At 43.8% G+C, this 21,118-nt stretch overlaps 1 protein-coding gene across 5 annotated transcripts in view; it reads right to left on the reverse strand.

Annotated features, from left to right (window-relative positions):
- Positions 1-6,892, reverse strand: part of DAGLA (diacylglycerol lipase alpha) — a 54,830-nt gene extending 47,938 nt beyond the window's left edge. For 2 of the 5 annotated variants that reach the window (XM_085855324.1, XM_085855320.1), the window contains exons 1-2: positions 6,741-6,892; positions 3,893-4,045 (exon numbers count right to left, since the gene is read on the reverse strand). In XM_085855324.1, coding sequence (XP_085711450.1) covers positions 3,893-3,941 — 49 coding nt within the window. In that variant the 5' untranslated portion in view covers positions 3,942-4,045; positions 6,741-6,892. Of the gene's footprint in view, positions 1-3,892; positions 4,046-6,323 lie in introns of those variants that run through there. The other 3 variants (XM_085855323.1, XM_085855319.1, XM_085855321.1) reach the window with 3 other exon arrangements.
- Positions 6,893-21,118: the final 14,226 nt, after the last annotated feature.

The following is a 21,118-nucleotide window of genomic DNA, read 5'->3' on the forward strand; positions in this document are numbered from 1 at the left end:
CGCGGCCGCAACCTCTCCCTAGTGATCTTCTCAACGCACTCTTACAGGTGCCTGGGAGGGACTACCCACTCCAGGGTCCAGCGATCCCACTAGGCTGAGTCATTCACTCAGGCGGCACCCCTATGGACTAGAGACACACCCACAACACCACCAGACTCTCCATAGGGAAGTTGAAATTGGCCACACACATAGTCAGACCCAAGTTCAAATCCTGCCCGTGCAGTGCCCCAGCTGCATGGCACTTCCCAATTTCCCACGGGGGCAATTTCCCACGGGGGAACCCACCCCCCCCCCCAGTTCAAACTCAGGTCCTTTCAAGGCTGCTCCAATTCAAATTTAATTTTTAAGGCCTTGTGTGTCAACTTTTGGCCTTGTGGATTTCAAGTCTTGTGCCCTCCTGCAGCTGCTGCTGGCCTTAAGCCTCCAGCTCTCCCAATCCTTCCCCATGCGGGAAGGAGTGGCCTGCTGCTCATGACTCACAACACCTACATCACCACACCAAAAGCATTTAAAAACCAATTGGGGCTCAATATGACACCTTTCCACAATGGACTGTCTCTTTCCAACAGCACTCCAACTTTCTTTTTTTCCCTGCCCCAGGATTGATAGCACACACCCCATGCACAGCGTATTGACGACTCCCAATGCTGAGTTGACATCCACAGGGTCCATCTCGAACACCCGACACGAGCTTCAACACCAACTCGCTCAACTAGATGGGCACAGCCTTGCTCACCAGCATAGGTTCGGCCCTGCTCACACCCTGTACAGGCTCGCCCACCTCCCCACACGTTGCAGTCTCAAAGACATGGCTCACCGGCTCAGGTTCAGTTATCTGTGGGTACACCGGAGCTGACGTTGTATCGCACCCTGTCAGTCGCGGGCGTGTTGACATGACCTCTGCAGAGTCTTTCTGTGTGCTCGCAAGTACCATCCTACACACCAGGGAGGTTGCTTCCTGGAGCGGAGCGACATCCACACTGACGCAATATCCGTCCAAGCAATCCTCACCAACCACATCCCCTTCCCTTCAATACCCCCGGTTTCGTTCAAATGTGCCATTAAATAATCATGATCTTTGTTAATTTGCCCCTTCGTACCTCTGATTTCCCCATTCACATCTCTAATTTCCACCATGTTATTATTTAACGTCTGGAGGATGGTCTGTAACTCTGTCTCGCCAGCCTCCTTGTTGGACTGCTGAGGAGTGGGGGAGGTTCCAAGCCTATGCTCCTCCCTACTAGGCCCCGGCCCGGTTCGTGTTCCACATCCTGCACCATTATGTGGACATCCACCCCGTTTTGTCCACTTTTTCCACGTGCTGAATTTGCAAATAAAAACTTAAATTTAAACCTGCCAATCGACGTCAAGTTTGATTATTTATTTATCTTGGGAGATATCGGGACGAATCCCACACGCCTGATACCTGTTGGCACGTCAGCCACCCAGCTAACGTAGGGCTCTGAGACAGAGGCCAAAAGACCTTCACGAATGCCGAAACAAAATTAAAATTTACTACGCTATTACTAGTACAATCCCCCAAGAATTGCCAGCCTTTTTACAGCCATTTTTCCCTGCTGAGCAGCATGTCAGGGACCTCGGAAGGATGACAGGCTGAGTCAACCCCCTGGTGTTAATTCAGTGGCCAACAGGGCTCGAACTCAGGACCGTAGGATCCAAAGACAGCCACCCTAACCACTAAGCCAACACCAGGCTTGATCCCCCAAGAATTGTCCAAACAAAAGTCGAAATTGGCTGTGTGTCACGTGTGAAGGCAAAAAGGTGGGAAGATGTTTTAATCGTTACATATGTTTATTTTAAAAATAAATACAGAGAATAAGGAAGGGCAGGAGAGCAATAAATAACGGAACAGATCTGGTGGTCAAAATACATAAGAAAAGGAATGAAAGAGGGGAGAAAACACGATCTCTTACACAATGAGAACTCAACCTTCCCTGCTATGGCGCTGACAATACCAGATTCACACAACAAAGGGAGCAGGCGAGGAGTTTAGGCAGTTACGAGCTAATCACTGGGTCTGCCATGGCCTGTGCAGGCTGGTGTGGCACAAGTTGAAGTGCGGCTCAGGGCAAAAGAATGGATGGCGATGAGTCCAAGAGATGAAGAAGGTGGCCAATCGGAGGGAGGGAAGTCTTGTCCTCTGCACCAAAATGCTCAACTCTAACTGGCGCACGCATGAATAGACACGGCCTTTACACCCCCCAGGGACGGCCTTTCCAGCATGTGGCTGAGCCCATTATTGGTCGCCTGGTGTTTGTGGGCGGCACCATCTTCCTGGCTGCCCTGCCCTGTGGGACGGCCCCTCGCAAAAGTATTCTGCCCCTCTCCAAGGCTCCACAGCTCACCATACCACCCTGGATTGCTGTCTTCTGGCAAAACCGCCCGTTTTTTTTTCCTTTTGAAGCATGCATCACTTTCCTGTGTGCCTTTGTGCCAAAGTCCTCCACCTGGCTTTGCCTGTACAGGAGGTTTCACTCAACACAACCTTACTGCTATTCTGCTCAAAGGATTACAATTGCCACCTCATCGGTGCACGTTTTACCATAACACCTACCTCTGCCAGATCCCGAATACAGGAGTCCATCTACCCAACTCGATCACACGGTTTATACACATCTATCCTATGGGTCTACCCCCCCACCCTCACCCCCATCCCCCCCTTCCATATAACAGTACAGATGATTCCACCCTGTGCAGAACTGTTCCCTTACCCCTGTGCCAAGTAGGTGAGATAAGTATCCCTCTCTGCCAGTCTCAACAAAATAGTAACTGTTCATCTCTATGTAAAACAGTTATTTAAATGCAAGAAACTTCCAAATTCTCAATGTGATGACATATTGACAGGGAAATAAATTCCCAAATTGTGGTCATCCTCTGTCAGAGGTGCTGTCTCTGCAGTTCCTGGGCCTTGCCATCACCTACAATCTCCCTTGGGCAAGTCAGATCACCAAACTGGTGTCCCAAGCCAGCTGCCGCATTCAATCCTCCACGAGGCAGTCATTTGTTGTTTTTTTCGACTACAACATCGAAGCTCATGGAAGAGCGAAGTGACCGGGTAAAAAGACAATCAACTGACAGTTGGACAGTGCGGCAACGGGCAACAGTTGGACAGAATAAGCAAAGGACTGAACAGACACGAAAAGAGGATAAAGAGGAGGGGAGGAAATAAAGTAACCTGCAAGTAAGAGGGTTGGGTGATTAGGTTAGGTATAGTTAAGGGGTGTAGAAGGGATTGCAGGTACACAGGATGCATGATATGAGATGGTACACCACCTGCTTGAAGTCCTGAAGGGAAAGGTGGAATTGAATGGCCTTTGGAAGACAGTTCCACATAATAATTTTGAGAGTTTAAACAAGAAGGCTGGAAGAGTGTGTGATGGAGCTACCTGAGGAGCGTCAAAGGGCCGAGAGAGCAAAGAGAGCAAGACTGGTGGAGAAGTGGTTATATATAAAAGAAATCTCAATAAAAAGAAGCCAACGACCACTCTGCAATGCAAAAGAAATACGGTTTGTGCTTCGGCCTCACTGCGGGAAATGCCAATAATTGAGATTTAGATTCCACAGATCCCAGGAGAGATATAAATAATTCGTAAGGCAACATGCACACCTTCAAACACACATGACACACCACTGCAGGTAAAAAGCCCAGGCCTCTTGTGTGCGAGATAAAGGTTAGAGTTCAAGCTTTGATTCAACTCATGCATGGAGATTTTAATGAATGAGTTTATACTCGATTCCTGAATCATTCATAAAACGTTAATTGTTGGCCCACGATAAACGAGATATACTCATAACTTCGTTGCCAAGTCATTGACGATATTCCAATCATTTCTCACCAAGACAATCGCAAACCACCGAAATATCAACGAACCATGTGGCGTGGAGCACAAACAGGAAGATTGCAGGTAAGACGAGGTCATCGCTCCCAACTGACCACCTCCTCCTGAACACCACAATGCCAGGCATCCTGCACGCCCTCTCCCTCCCTCTCTTTGTTTCGCTTACCTCCCCAGGGTTACATCTCCTGCAAACACACAAGTGCACACAGAGTGGTTCAAAGGTTATTACTTCACTTGCACCTCTGAAATCTCCACATTATCAATGGGTGCTGCAGCTACCTACCACAAGGACTTTCTCAAACAACTACAGATTCTTATAGTTAATCTCATCAGTATCCGCAGGTAAAGTCAATTCAAACAAATAACTCATCCATCTGTGAAAGATAAACGTCCCTGTCCAGCTATTTCAAACACCACCCGTCATCTTCTCGTATTATGAGCAACAAGCTTTCCCATATACGTGACCGGATCCTCCAAGCCATCGATTGCGCGCGCGCACACACACACGCACACACACACACACGCACACAAACACACGCACACACACGCACAAACACGCACACACACACACACACACGCACACGCACACGCACACACACACACGCGCACACACGCACACGCGCACACACGCACACACGCACACGCACACACACACACACACACACACACACACACACACACACACACACACACACACACACACACACACACACACACACACACACACACACACACACACACACACACACACACACACACACACACACACACACACACACACACACACACACACACACACGACACAAAACATGACACAAAACATGACACAAAACATGACACATGCACACAGAAACACATGTACACACACGCACACATATGACACGTGACACAAACACGTGCACACACGTAAGCCCATGTACAAACACATACATGACACACGCACACACTACACACACATGTACAAACACATAAAAACACATAAATATACACAGATGACGCATACACACATACACGTACACACACACACTCGACACAAACACACGCACATGTACCAACACAAACACACACACACGACACATAAACACACGCACATGTACCAACACACACACACACACACACACAAACATAACACATGACATATATGCACACATGTGTACAAACACACACACAAACACAACACACACACACATGACATATGCACGCACATGTACAAACACACACACGACACATACAGACACATGACACATAAATGCACGCACATCTACAAACACACAAACATGACATACACACATGTAAACACATGACACATACATGACACATGTACACACACAAACATAACACACACATGACACATGTACACACACAACACATGTACACACACAAACATAACACATACACACATGTACACATGTACACACACACAAACATAACAAACACATGACACATGTACACACATACACACATGACACATGACCACACACGACATACACACACACACAAACATAACACATACACACAGACACACGACACATGTACACACACACACAAACATAACACATAAACACGACACATGTACACACACACAAACATAACACATGTACACACACAAACATAACACACACATGACACATGTACACGCATACACACATGACCACACACACACGACACATGTACACACACACAAACATAACACATACACACACAGACACACACGACACATGTACACACACACAAACATAACACAAACACACACGACACATGTACACACACAAACATAACACATACACACGTACACACACATGACACATGTACACACACAAACATAACACATACACACGTACACACATGACACATGTACACACAAACATAACACATACACACGTACACACACGACACATGTACACACACAAACATAACACATACACACACAGACACACGTACACACACCCACAAACATAACACATGACATGTACACACACAAACATAACATACACACACGACACAAACATAACACACACACATGACATACACACATGTACACACACAAACATGACACATACACACGACACACATGTACACACATACACACGAGACCAGGCTAACAGACTGCAGACAGCGACAGGACATGGACAAATTATAATATGTATATGTATATATCAGACAAGAACGGAGAGACGGACAGAAAGGATCACACAGTCCATGTCCGAACATCCAAAGATAAAAGCTGTTAGACACACACAGACACAGACACAGACACAGACACAGACACACACACACACACAGACACACAGACACAGACACACAGACACAGACACACAGACACACAGACAGACAGAGACACACACACACACACAGACACAGACACACAGACACAGACACACAGACACAGACACACAGACACACACACAGACACAGACACACACACACACACACACACACACACACACACACACACACACTCACCCGCATCCGTTACGATAGTAAATCGCCAATGATTATAATTTCTCGTGACCAGGCGACGGGAGATTCAGGAATTCCGGACAAGGCGAGGGATTCCAGAGAACGGCGGAGATGTGTGAGGAATGCCAAGATTTCCAGAGATTGGAGTCGAGATTATCTGGAATTCCCAGAAACCGTTCCTGATTTGGGAACACTGAAGAATCCTCCGGGACTACGAATAATTATTTCCAAGTGAAGGGAATGTTTCGAATGGCAAATAATCGCCGGGAATGCAGAAGGTACATCGTACATCGAGCGTCCGCGTCCGCGTCACCGTCACCGTCGCATCGTCCCAACGCTCGACGTCTTCTTCTTCTTCTTCTTCAAAATTCCACAACCATCGAATTCCATCTTCTTCACACGAACCGTTAATCACCTCACCTCGCTCGATTTCCCGCTCTCGCGTCCTCTCTTTCCCTTCATAGCTTTGCCTCCTTCGTCCTCTTCCTCTTCTTCTTCCTCTTCCGCCTCATATTTTTTTTTTTAACTCCATCAATGCTTTCGTATTCACTTCCTTTATTTTATTTACGTAGTTCACGGATCTTCTTCTTCTTCATCAACCTGCTATTCTTTCCCTCTTCTTTATCTTCGATTTTTTTTTTCCTCGCAATTTGTCCCGATCGCCTTTTCCTCGAAATTCGCGCCCTCTGCTGTTAAACTGAAATATAAAATAAACTTTATTATAATTTATAAAATCGCTTAAAAAATAACTGATCCCGAGCGATGTTATTTATTTATCCTCTTGCCGGGTGAAGCGAATTTATTTACCACAGTATTCTCGAAATTGTGATGGATGGGAGAAGGTTAATTTTTTAACATTTTGATTGATAACAGTACGTCATGTCTGGATGTTTTGATGGTTCGTTTTCAAACCCAGAATGTCATTTAAATGCCAGAGGAAACATACACACACATGTATGTGTGTGTGTATATATATATATATCAACAAATATCCACCTCATGGTGCTGAAATCCACCTCATGGTACTGAGATATACCTCATGGTGCTGAAATCCACCTCATGGTACTGAGATCCACCTCATGGTACTGAGATATAATTCATGGTGCTGAAATCCACCTCATGGTGCTAAAATCTACCTCATGGTACTGAGATCCACCTCATGGTACTGAGATCCACCTCATGGTACTGAGATCCACCTCATGGTGCTGAAATATACCTCATAGTGCTGAGATCCACCTCATGGTGCTGAGATCCACCTCATGGTGCTGAGATCCACCTCATGGTGCTAAAATCTACCTCATGGTACTGAGATCCACCTCATGGTACTGAGATCCACCTCATGGTGCTGAAATATACCTCATGGTGCTGAAATCTACCGCATGGTACTGAGATATACCTCATAGTGCTGAGATCCACCTCATGGTGCTGAGATCCACCTCATGGCGCTGAGATATACCTCATGGTGTTGAAATCTACCTCATGGGACCGAGATATACCTCATGGTGCTGAAATCTACCTCATGGTACTGAGATCCACCTCATGGTACTGAGATATACCTCATCAGGAGTGCAAATTAACATTTTTATCCACCAGTCAGCAGGGCCGGTGACTAGAAAAAGTTACCGGCCCCGCAGAATTTCTACTGGCCCAATAAAATAAAGACAAAAGTCACAAATTTGTTATTAAACACTTTTAATATACTCACATGAGTGAGGTTGGTTGGATGGGTGAGTTTGATGGGTGAGGTTGGTTGGATGAGTGAGTTTGATGGGTGAGATTGGTTGGATGAGTGAGTTTGATGGGTGAGGTTGGTTGGATGAGTGAGTTTGATGGGTGAGATTGGTTGGATGAGTGAGTTTGATGGGTGAGGTTGGTTGGATGAGTGAGTTTGATGAGTGAGGTTGGTTGGATGAGTGAGTTTGATGGGTGAGGTTGGTTGGATGAGTGAGTTTGATGGGTGAGGTTGGTTGGATGAGTGAGTTTGATGAGTGAGGTTGGTTGGATGAGTGAGTTTGAGGGGAGAGGTGGGTTGGATGAGTGAGGTTGGTTGGATGAGTGAGTTGGATGAGTGAGGTTGGTTGGATGAGTGAGGTTGGTTGGATGAGTGAGGTTGGTTGGATGAGTGAGGTTGGTTGGATGAGTGAGTTTGGTTGGATGAGTGAGTTTGGTTGGATGAGTGAGTTTGGTTGGATGAGTGAGTTTGATGAGTGAGGTTGGTTGGATGAGTGAGGTTGGTTGGATGAGTGAGTTTGATGAGTGAGGTTGGTTGGATGAATGAGTTTGATGGGTGAGGTTGGTTGGATGAGTGAGTTTGATGAGTGAGGTTGGTTGGATGAGTGAGTTTGATGAGTGAGGTTGGTTGGATGAGTGAGTTTGGTTGGATGAGTGAATTTACTGAGTGAGTTTAATGGAGGAGGTTTGCAGAATGAGTGAGTTTGATGGAGGAGGTTGGGTGGATGAGTGAGTTGGATGGATGGATGAATGGGGTGGGGGTGGGGGATGATGCAGAGAGGAGAAGGTTGTGGGTGATGGGGGGGGACCTTTTTGTGTGGGTGATGGGGGCAGGGGGGTTGTGAGTAGTGCTGGGGGGGGTTGTGGGTGATGGGGTGGTTGTGGCTGATGGACGATGGGGGGGGTTGTTGTGGGTGATGGACGATGGGGTAGAGGGGGGGTGTGGTTTGGGTGATGGACAATGGTGGGGGTACTACTCGTCCACCCAACATCACATATAAACTCACTCATTCACCTAACCTCACCCATTAAACTCACGAATTCATCTAACTCACTCATTCATCTAAACTCACTCATCTAACTCACACATTAACCCAAAAGCCTCATCAAACTCACTCATTCACCCAACCTCACCCATCAAACTCACTCATTAACCCAAAAGCCTCATCAAACTCACTCATTCACCTAATCTCACCCATGAAACTCACTCATCCAACCAACCTCACTCACCAAACTCACTCATCCAACCAAACTCACTCATCCAACTCACTCATCCAACCAATCTCACCCATGAAACTCACTCATTCACCCAAATTCACTCATTTAACCAACCTGGGCATAGTGTTGGGCACCGATATAACCAGAAAGTTAACTTCGATAACGATAATCTGATAACCCCAATTTTTAAGTCCGATCGAGATAATCCGGTAATTATAATATAAAGTTATCGGAAGTTAACGATAATCCGATAACGATAACTACTTTTTAACAAGGATTCAAAAAACAAGGAAAACCCTTCAAAACCCAAAGAAAAGGCTTATTTATGCTAAACCCAAGAATAAAATAAGCATTTTGCGTCTTTTTAGAGTCCATGAGTCGTCACACACAGCACGGTTAACCGGACGGAGTCCAACATGCACTGGGAGGTTAAGGGGACGGGTCAAGGACACAATGTGAATCCAACAAACAAATTAATGTCCATTTCTTACCGAAACAGCAACGGGAATAGGTCCGCTGAATGCTGCGCACACAAACATGAGAGGCACGACCTTACAAACACACCGCGAACAGTCACAAACATGGCACGACGGTATCTCCACGCCTCGACACGCATGTCCGATTGTCCGTCGCTCTGCCAAAGGTTAGACCGTCCTTGTGTTTGAATTAACCGATCTGTACGTTTCCCAACCTTGACCGAACCCATTACCCGCAGAGCGGAGCAGCCGCATGGCAAAGGAGGTCGCCATCGCAAGGCTTCTTCTTCTTCCTTCACCTCCTCTTCTTCTTCCATTTTTCTTCACGCGGCGTCCTGATTCAGCATTATCTTGTAAAACAAGTAATCTATAATCATGTACATTTTTCTCCTCATTGATAATTAGTTCGGCGAAATGCGACCTGGTAACGATTAAAATGTCATCGGACAAAAAATTAACGGACATTATCGGACTAAAAAATCGAGTTATCGGAAGTTAACTGGTCCGATAACGATAAATGGAAGTGAACTTCCGATAAAAAAGTTCACTTCGATAATTATCTGTTATCGGATTATCACTTTTGTGCCCAACACTGAACTTACCTGGGCACGAGAAAATGCGCCCGAACCGCGCCAAACCGTCAAATCTCGCGCAATCTCACATGATTTGGAACAAGATGAAAACAGACAAAATGGCCGCCGCAGAATTACCGCTGATTTCTACGGATTTTTTTTGCGGACAAAAACAGTAGTTCTAGTTGAGAAAACGAGTCGAGAAGCTAGTACAAATTGTACAAAATAACAGGAATCACCGGTGATTCACCAGCCGGGCAGGTAAGGCAATATTGTGCACCCGCCCAGCACAAAAGTTAGGCGCCATTGGCGACCGGGCGGCCATTAATTTGCACCCCTGCTCATGGTGCTGAGATATACCTCATGGTGCTGAGATATACCTCATGGTGCTGAGATATACCTCATGGTGCTGAGATATACCTCATGGTATTGATGGAGTTCAAAAAATAATTTAATCCTCCTTTTTCACGGTCATGCGTTTGAATAACTGGGGAAGTGACTTGAGAAACACAAACAAGAAAGAAAAAATAGTGGGGAGTTTAAAGGAATTGAAAGGGCTGAGCGGGTCATGGGTGAAGTACAAACATACACAGACCAGCAAACACGTGACCTATAATTCTGTCACAGGCAAACCATCTCAGACTCAAGTGAGTCCCTCACAGGCATGTGCTACCCATAATCAGCACACGTGATGTGACAAATCACAACGTGACATCATAAACCACCTGAAGCCCATGGCATCACAACCACATGATACATCACAAAGCATTTGAAGCCAATTAAAAAGTCAAGTGATATCAAAAAGCATAAGAAGACAATTCCAAACCTTTGTTGAGCTCAGGACATTGATGATGAGAAAGACCGATCATAAAATGCCGTTCATGCTACTGTCGATTCATGTAAAGGTTCATGTGTGTTTTCTCTTTGTGAGGTCGATGGTACCCTCTTCCCACTGTGGTGGAAAATAACTCAATTTTCCACAAGTTGGATCAGCATACCAAAGGAGAATCTTTAATTTCGTATATACAGAGGAAGAACATTGAATGATTCACTGAAACATAAGCCCGAAGCAATTCTTCTTATACACAACTTGACATTCCAAAGAATGGGAGGAGAGAACTACAGGGTTCGCTGATAAGCATTAGGCAGAAGAAGTCGAACTGCAATACGTGTCCACTGGGTGAAAGCGAATGACATAATCATGGCAAAAGTTGCAGTGATATCAACCAGGTCACCTTGTTTCATAATAAGACATTCCTTTTATCAATATTTAGGTCAAAAGACTCTTGGGTAAAGGGAAATATAACTGACAGCCAATTCAACTATAGCATAAAAATTAGATTTATAAAGCACCAGCAGCAATTATAATTGAGAGTACGTGAATATAATTATTTTTCTTCCGCATTCCCCCCTTTTTCCCCGATCAGGAAAATTTGAATAACTATATTACACATGATCACCATACAACGTTCCTAGAGGAGAAAAGATATCCGTTACACAAGTTCAATCAACAATGGCAGCGAGTGCTCATAGGAGAAGAATGCTGGAAGACGACCATTTCAATAGTGTCCCAGCCAGGTTAGTGTGTGTGTTTCCATTTAATTAATGGCCTGTTCATCAGCAGGTGTCACATATCGAAAAGACATGCTACCCGAGGCCAGAAGATAAGCAGGTCATGGTGTAGATAGAGCAGCATCCAACGGGAAACACAGTCCAGGCACTCCTTGAGCTGCAGAGAAGGTAGATCTTGGCAGGTACGAGCTTGGGCCCGACACCGAGTTGAAGGAGATGAAAAGGACTCGAGAGGTGACCCAGAGATCCAGCCCCAGAAGAGTTTGGGGCCTCGTAGCAGCAGTTTGTGCAATCAGGTTTGATTCACCAAGCGAGCTGTGCACGTTGGAGGCAGCCGCGATGGCTGCACGAGCCCCACCCGCACCATTGAACACATGTTGCAGATGGCTCGCCATGTGGACCTTCAGGGCCTTTGTTGTGTATTGTGCAACCACGGCAAGTTAACGATGTATCTGCAGAGCAGCAATTTGCGAGTGTGGTTGGGGACATTCCTCCAGGCAGGCACCATGCAACAGCGACATCAAGTCTTTGCCTTGCTGTGGTTTGACTTATCCAACCTTCTCTTCAGTGGGTTTTTCTTTTCTTTCCCTTTTTCTTTAACATGCTCATCTTATCTCCTCGGGAAGGGGGTAGTGTCATGATCATGTGTTGAATGCCCAATCACCCAAATCTGGGTTCCCCCCATCGTCCAATCTTTCGGTGGAAGTTCTTCCAAAGCTTCATAAGACGAAATCGTACACTGCATAGTTCAACTGCTCTCAACACTCCGAAACAAACAAAATCAAGGTTAAGCCTCGATTAAACACCAACTAATAAACATCATGGGCTCATTTATTTCAATAAGACTGACTAAGGTTCTTATAGAAGCATTTAACTTGCATTATATGTGATATCAAAATTCTATCCCTTTCCTTTCCTTGTTTTTCGCACCAAAACGACAGGCTAAAAATATACAGAAATCTCAGTTGCATGTGCACTCAAAAACATTCATCTCATTTGCTATTTCCATGTAGAAAGGGCAACAGTCTTTATCAGGGTTCCAATTTGCAATCGACAATTATTTTCATCATCCTTCAAAAAAAATCCCTTCTAGTCAAGAAATATATTCCATCATCTGTACAATAATTATGAAAGTTAGCTACTGCTTCTTCTTCAATGTACTTTAATTTGTCTGAGCGATAAGTACAACAATCAAACCCAACAAGAGGACAGGTTCCTCTTTTTTTTGGAGCAAGTACCGAATCCAAAGCGATTCGATTTTGCACAGTTACCATTTTAACATTTGCAATCATAATCTGCTAAACAATCCACAGTTTCATTCCCAAGCAGTTCCAGATCAATTGCCAGTATTTCTTTTCCCAGCTAACTTAGCACTTCTGTGCTGATGAAAGATGGTCAAGTCAGTGTTAGACATACCTCAACTTACTTAAGTAAACGTACAAGAAGTACCACTTAATCAAAAATCACGCACCTGTCTAATTAATCAGAAAACAAATAAAACAGGCAATATTTAAATTGGCTTGTGGCGTCATCGCACTCTTTTCAATAATATAATTCTTACACTCTGACCAGTTTAGCATTCATTTCACATGGTAATACCTTCTGAACTCCGCATAATTCTCGTTTATCCTTTTTTTTCCAACAAAATATGGAAGCATTTACAGTACATGGCACAATTCCTAATTTCATTAATTGATTTCATAATTGCTGTTGGTCGAGCCACTCTTCCAGCAATTCTGCATTATGGTTATGTAAATACCATGCTGCTTTCCCTCATAACTTGATTTCCCCTTGCAGTTAACTTATGATTCCTAACATGTAATGTTGACCAATCTGTCGATCAATTTAATAACAGAGACCCTCTCAATATTTTGTAAGTACCTCAACTTAATATATTATCTCGATTCAATTCTCAGCAACTTTTCCCGACCCTCAATTAACAGATCGATTTAGGAAACATAGCTACAGTGATCGACAATATATCAATCAATCACTACAAGTTATCAATAACCTTACTGTGATATAACCAATCATTCACATGTGTCCCAAGTTACTGGTTTAATGATATGGACTCTAATTACTCCGCAAATTTCGATCCATTCAAGAAGAATTTAGGAAAAACAGATAGGGAGAATACTCTGTCACTTGAAGACCCCAATACATTTAAATTAGGATTACGAGACTTGTATGATAAAAGGTTTCTCAATTTGTAATCTCAAAACAAAAGTTAATATTAATTATAAACAAAAGAAACATGATGGTTCGAATACCATGATGAATCGTCATGGAGGAAAAGACACAATGAACACAAAAATTATGTGCCTCCAACATTCTCAATGAGTTTCCTTTTCTTATTTTTTTTTAATGAGCTGAGTCTGAAAGTAATTAACTAAGTTACCGCACACAACTTCCCATTAGTTGCTAACTGTTCCCCATGTTTATGCATGTGACAACAAACCCGGTGCATGCAGACATTATTACGAGTATCACTTGTTATAATTTCACCAATTAAACAAGTAGCATGACAATCATTGTCATCACAGGGTGTCTTTTGGAAGTCTTTCTCGGGCTCTCAGCTCTGCGAACTTCCCCATGGTAAGAGTTCCACGCCGCTCGGCCTTGACATCGAGTTGCCGAGCTGCGGACCACACTTCGGCTGCAGAGCGTCCATTTGGAAACATTTGGGAACAAAACTTGATAATATGGTTAAGAAATACAAAATTTCTCCAAACAGTTTATTTATACCAAATGCTAATATTGTTTCATCAATATGATGAGCATCCATTTCTTTCATGGTCAATGGAGCTGAAATATCTCAGAAAAATAATGTGTAACCAACCTCTCTCATCACTATTCAGAATTCCATCAACATTTTAAATCTCTGACATTGTCCATCTTATCCACTTCTCTCTCACCAAAACAGCAACATGCTGCAATATAACCAGCACACATACACGAGCCATCTAGTCACGTCCTCTGACCTTTTAAATAGAAATCCATTCCTTTATGAAAACAAATAAATACAGTTTAAACCTCTGTTTTTAAACAGGTGTACAAAAATTGTCAAATCATTTGTCAAAGATGATTCATCAGGCGAATAGCATTTAAATTGCAGCTCAAAACTCTCGGTCCATACATGTAGCTATCTCGGGAGAACCTTCCCCATCTTTTCCCCAAATAATGTTTATCACTGTTGTGGGGGAAGCATGGGAGATTTGAACTGCTGTGAGCATCATGACATGATACCTGCTGCTAGCTCCCAACTGGTCCCTCTTTCTCCTGATTGGCTACTCCAGATGACCATTAGGTTAAAACTCCACATTTTGAGTGCAATATTTATCCAATTTCACTTAAACAGCTTTATGGTCTATCAATATCACAATAAATAAAATTGTCCAATTAAATCTTGTGAATTTACCCTGACAGATAGAGGCCAATATAAAGACAACAGATATGTTTTCCTGTCCGCTTCCTGTACAGAAAGCTCGACCTTGGCAGGCAAAGGATTGGAATGTTCTTTTGATAAGGCCTGCAACTGCTGTGTGTTTAAGGACAGCCAGTCTGTACACGAGCCATCTCAGGAGCACGTGCTTTGTCTGGATTTTAACCCAATTTTCTTCACCACTTGATGTACTTGCTTAACAGATCAATCGTTGGAAGAGGTAACATTATTTCATTCATATATGCAATTAATTTTGCCTGCCTGATTCGATCAAAGGGTTACACTGGGTTGTTTGCCATTGCCTTCCCAGCAGTAGTTTTGGCAGGAATTTGTCTTTAACATCCATCAACCAATGTCATCCATGAACTTTAACATTCACAGACGAATGAAGACAGCACGCCAAGTTTAACGTCCATCCGAGGGACCATGCATCATCTGTGAATCACTCAATGTGCTAAAAAAAATCATCAAATCACTTTAAAAATCATTCCAAATCGATTAAATCACATTTCTAGATTTCGATCACATTTCTAGTACAATGGTTTCGATTCAAGTCAAAATTTTGTAAACATTTCTCACACGTATGTGCATTTCAAAACAGTAGCCCCCACCCTTCCAACTGTGCTGTGGGTGAAACACACACACACACACACACACACACACACACACACACACACACACACACACACACACACACACACACACACACACACACACACACACACACACACACACACTTGAGAGACGCGAGTTTTTTTTGGACAACAGCACTCACATTTTGGGGCCATTTTTTTCTCTGGGGCATTATCCCCCCCCCTTGAATCCACATATTAATTGAATGGGGGGGGGGTGTTCCAGTACCCATAAATCTTGTCTAGCAGTAAGAACAGCTGCTTGTAAGACCTCAGGCTTGCCGGGCTGAGTCTTTGAAGGCAAATTCCCACTTTTCATCAATTTATTTCATCAGTACTGAACAAAGCGCTATTTAACCAATTTTATCTCATAATGCCGGCGATAGCGAGTCTCCTAAATGGACTTCACTTCCCTGCCGGTAAAGCACAGATGTTCCAGTTTAGTGTTGGCCCGTTCAGGGAGGTTCGTGACCTTGGTTTTTTTTTATCAGCACCAAGCAAGTGGCCCCAAGCCAAAGTGGTCTCATCATGAGCAAGTAACCAAACCACGAACAACCAGGCTGCTTTAACTCTCTGCCTGAAGTTTCTTTAGTTGTTGCAATATCATTTCTAACAAGACACTCATGTATGACATCGTACAGTAATCTTCAGTTCCTTATCGAGCTCACAATCGCTTCTAATTCAGATTTTCACCAAGATTGAATTCACACACACACACACACCTCTCAATCTGGTCTTAAAACACTCTCAATGACATCCACCCTGCACTCTAACTTAGTACTCACATGCAGATCAATGCAAATCAGTGCGCATACAAATCAGATATAAATACAAACACACAAGAATTCCAGGTTGGGACACTCAACTTACGTCCTTAACACAAAACTCCACATTTCCAATCACATTGCATTCACAAATCCGTCCAAAGAGGTAACTCCCTAATGCAAAACTATAGGATTTACGAATCCGTAACACCTCCACACAATAACAACGCAACAGTTTCACGGCAAGCAAACTTCCAGTGAGTACAATGAACAAACAGAAATCCAAACAGGGAACTCAACAAACATTCATAACACTTATTCGTTCTCCCACTTGCCCATTCTCCTTGCCCGTTTATCTGGCTCGGCATCAGTTTAGCCTCCGTCTCAGCATGACGCTGTTCGATCAATGAACTGCAATGGGTTATATAAGGCATCAGATCCTTCGCATCCTTGGATTCCCAGCCGATACACACTCGCTTGACCTGGTTCTGAAATTTTGCTGCCAACCCACTGATAAATGCATGAGCGAACGAGACGCCTTCTTCATCTTTTAATCCAGAGTGACGCTGATACACACTCCGTAACCGTTCTAGGTACTCCAACGGATCTTCGGATGAGCGTTGTTTGCACGCTTGTATTTTCCCCCAATCTGTTTTGAGTGGTGCTATCTCCGTCACCGCGTCAATGAGCTTGTTTACATGTTCTATGAGCTCGTCTCGGGTTCCGGGCGCTTCACTTGGCCATCCCGCGACTTGTTTCAATTGTCGGAGTAACCCCTCGGGCACAATCAATTTCAACAAAATATTCATGTCCACATAAGTCGGTTGATAGCATTCCACAATCACACGCAACTCTCGTTGAAACTTTTGCGGATCCTCCCGTACCTTCGGCATCTCGTTGGCAATGGTCGTTAACTCGGAACCCCATGGCGGATATATTGCTTGCACGGTAATCCGGCCCCCGGGTAATCTCGCAATGGGAACGTACCTTGAGGTCTTTTTGGCTTTTCCCTTCTCCTTCAAAACTTTCCTCAGGTGATTCAAACAATCCCGATCAAAAGTACCATTCTCAGGAAAAGGCAATTTACTATTCTTCGTCCAAACGGACCAATTTGCAACGTCTCTCACAGAATCAGGTCCGTATTTATCGAACATATATCTCGCGCATGTCCCTCTGCGTGGCCTGGGGCAGGTTGCTTCGGCATACCCGATCTCATCACTCTTTCCACCAGCATTTCCCATCCTGAAAATCGTTACCAGGTCACAAATACCATGAAATATGCACTTCAATATGGCGATAATACAACAAATGCTGTTCAGCACTGTAATAAAGTAACTATATAGTACTGTTAGTTCGAACCACATAACCCTCACACACAATCACACTTTATCACACAGTGAGCTGGGCCTCGAACGCCTCTCTTTGCGGAGGTGGGACTCCAACCCCCTCCCTTTTGGCCAGAGGGGACAGGCCTTTTCCCCTCTGCCTGCTGTACCAAGTACAGCACAGTGAGCCGAGTACCGAACTCGCTCAAGGTACGGCGGAGACTCGAACTCCCCCCCCCCCTCCCCGTGGAGAGATCTCTGATCTCTGTTCAGTCCCGAAGGCTTAAGCGGTCTCGAACCGCAGGATACTCTCAGGCCTATCACTAAAGGTTCTGCTTGTATACCTCTCCTATCAATGAAGTACCACGTTACCCGTTTGGCTGAGAGATGCAGCATCCGATCTGAAGTAAGAGCAAACATCTTAAGTGGCCACTTGCTTGCTGTTATGCCAGATGATGCTGTCCCCAGTCCTGCCGGGGTTCAGGTCCCACCGGAGTCACCAAAATTGTGGTGGAAAATAACTCAACTTTCCACAAATTGGATCAGCATACGAAAGGAGAATCTTTAATTTCGTGTATACGGAGGAAGAACATTGAATGATTCACTGAAACATTCGAATGGACTTCACTGAAACATAAGCCCGAAACAATTCTTCTTATACACAACTTGACATTCCAAAGAATGGGAGGGGAGAACTACAGGGTTCGCTGATAAGCATTAGGCAAAATAACTCAAACTGCAATACGTGTCCACTGGGTGAAAGCGAATGACATAATCATGGCAAAAGTTGCAGTGTTATCAACCAGGTCACCTTGTTTCATAGTAAGACATTCCTTTTATCAACATTTAGGTCAAAACACTCTTGGGTAAAGGGAAACATGACTGACAGCCAATTGGACTATAACATAAAAATTAGATTTATAAAGCACCAGCAACAATTATAATTGAGAGTACATGAATATAATTATTTTTCTTCCACACCACCATCACATATTCAACATCACAAAAGGTATTTCTGGTCGTCATCTGAACTCACCGCAGGTATAGCTCCTTCCTCATATTTGACAAAAAATTATAAACGAAGGATTTTATGAAATAGTTCCTGTTATGAACACAATGTTCTATATTTATAACGAGCAAGGGTACACGGCGTTGCCCGTAGCTGGTTCCTGTAATCTGGTTGGCATTTTGAAGAATTAAAAAAAATAATAATTTGGGGGTGGGGGTCTAAAACACTACCCTCTACCCATTAAGTAATGGGGTCAGGGATCATTTAGAATTACTTTTCACATAACTACAAAGCCTTAGATATTACAGACAGATTAAAAAATATATATATTGCACAAAAATCCAACTTTTTCATCAAAAATTTTCAAAGCATTTTTTTTTAGCCGAAAACATTCCCCGGCACTCACTGATGAATTACAAGGAATTAAGGCGCATGAGGAGGCCATTCGGCCCATCATGCCTGTGCCACACCAATACCAGATTTAATCAATCCATCGATACCCCTTCCCTTTGTGTGCAGCCTTTTGGCTGGTACACTGGTACTCATTTCACCGACCTCGGACGGATGACAGGCTGAGTCAACATCCTGGTGTTAAATTCAGCGGAAAGGGGCTTCGAACTCAGGATCCCAGGATCCCAAGCACACCACGCTTACCATTAAGCCAACACCAGGTTTTAAACCTCTGAAAGTTTGACGAAGGCCTGTTCAACCTTCTCTGAGAAGTCTGGTGACACACACACACACACACACACACACACACACACACACACACACACACACACACACACACACACACACACACACACACACACACACACACACACACACACACACACACACACACACCTCTTGTAGAACATATAGATTAAAGCACAATACATGTATACTGTGTCTGAAACTAAGATGATCAATGTGGATATTTTCCAGAGGTAAAGATTATAATTCTGACATTACCGAAATAATAAATTAGCCACTTGAAGTGTTCAAAATGGCCTGAATTACTGAGGCTTGCAAAAGGTATCAATTCTTGGTCTTTGAGCTAAGATCAAACGTGTCATGGCAACGGTTACGTTGGGCATCAACGATGACACTCAAAGTCTGATACCTCCTTTTTCATTTCCTCGGGATGAGCTGCACCACACAGGTCACGTCTTGTCCTTTCGCTGCCAACCAGCGATGGTCCAGTCACGGATGGACCGTTCCACTTCAAGTGAAAGAAGGTCATCACCGCCCAAAAAGATTGCTCTCCAAGATGATTCCGGAGCTCCTGAGCTCTCTTTCTCTTGACAAGGTGCAAAACATCACAGGATTAACTACAACGGCAGAAGGAAGAGCGGGTACCACTGCCAGGCTGAACCGTTTACATTTTGTATCCCACTAATAGGCCAGATTTGGATCCGAATCTAAATCAGAATCGAATCGACTTGTTCTTGTCACTTAACCAACTCATCCACAAAGTTTTATCAAAACTCGTCCATAACTTTTTGATACATCGTGATATATATCGTTTTTGGCCTTATCACTCAATCGTGAAGAATCGCTTAAATTTTTTTTTTTTAATATCTCGTAAATGGATCCGGATCTTCACCAAAATCGAATTAATTTGCCCATATCACACACGCAACCTGTCCATGAAGTTTAGTCTGAATCCATCCATAACCTTTTGAGATATCCAGTTCACAGACAGACAAACAAACAAAAAACCAGTGTCACCCACAGGGTGACCAGTATCTTGCCAAAATGTGAACATGAGTGACTTATTTATTCGATTAAAGTCACTCAAAAAATTACGGTTTCGTCGACCTTGATGCTTGACCTTTTTGTGACCTTGACCTTTGACCTTCACCTTTATATTTTCGTACGGCTAATGGTCTCTCCAGGACCGTTGCACATGAAATATCAAGAAATTTTGATGAGAACTGAGGAAATAAAATTTTCATGAAAAATCCGTTTTTTCGTCATGACGTCATCAAATGATGTCATGGCGTCAAACTTTTGACAGATCTGGAAAGCACTTATCAAGCGCTTTCATACGAGGTATTACTCGATATGGTATC

The sequence above is a fragment of the Eptatretus burgeri genome, chromosome 14 (assembly GCF_056783735.1).
Source record: "Eptatretus burgeri isolate ZD-2024b chromosome 14, Ebu_testis_v1, whole genome shotgun sequence".
Lineage (NCBI taxonomy): Eukaryota > Metazoa > Chordata > Myxini > Myxiniformes > Myxinidae > Eptatretus > Eptatretus burgeri.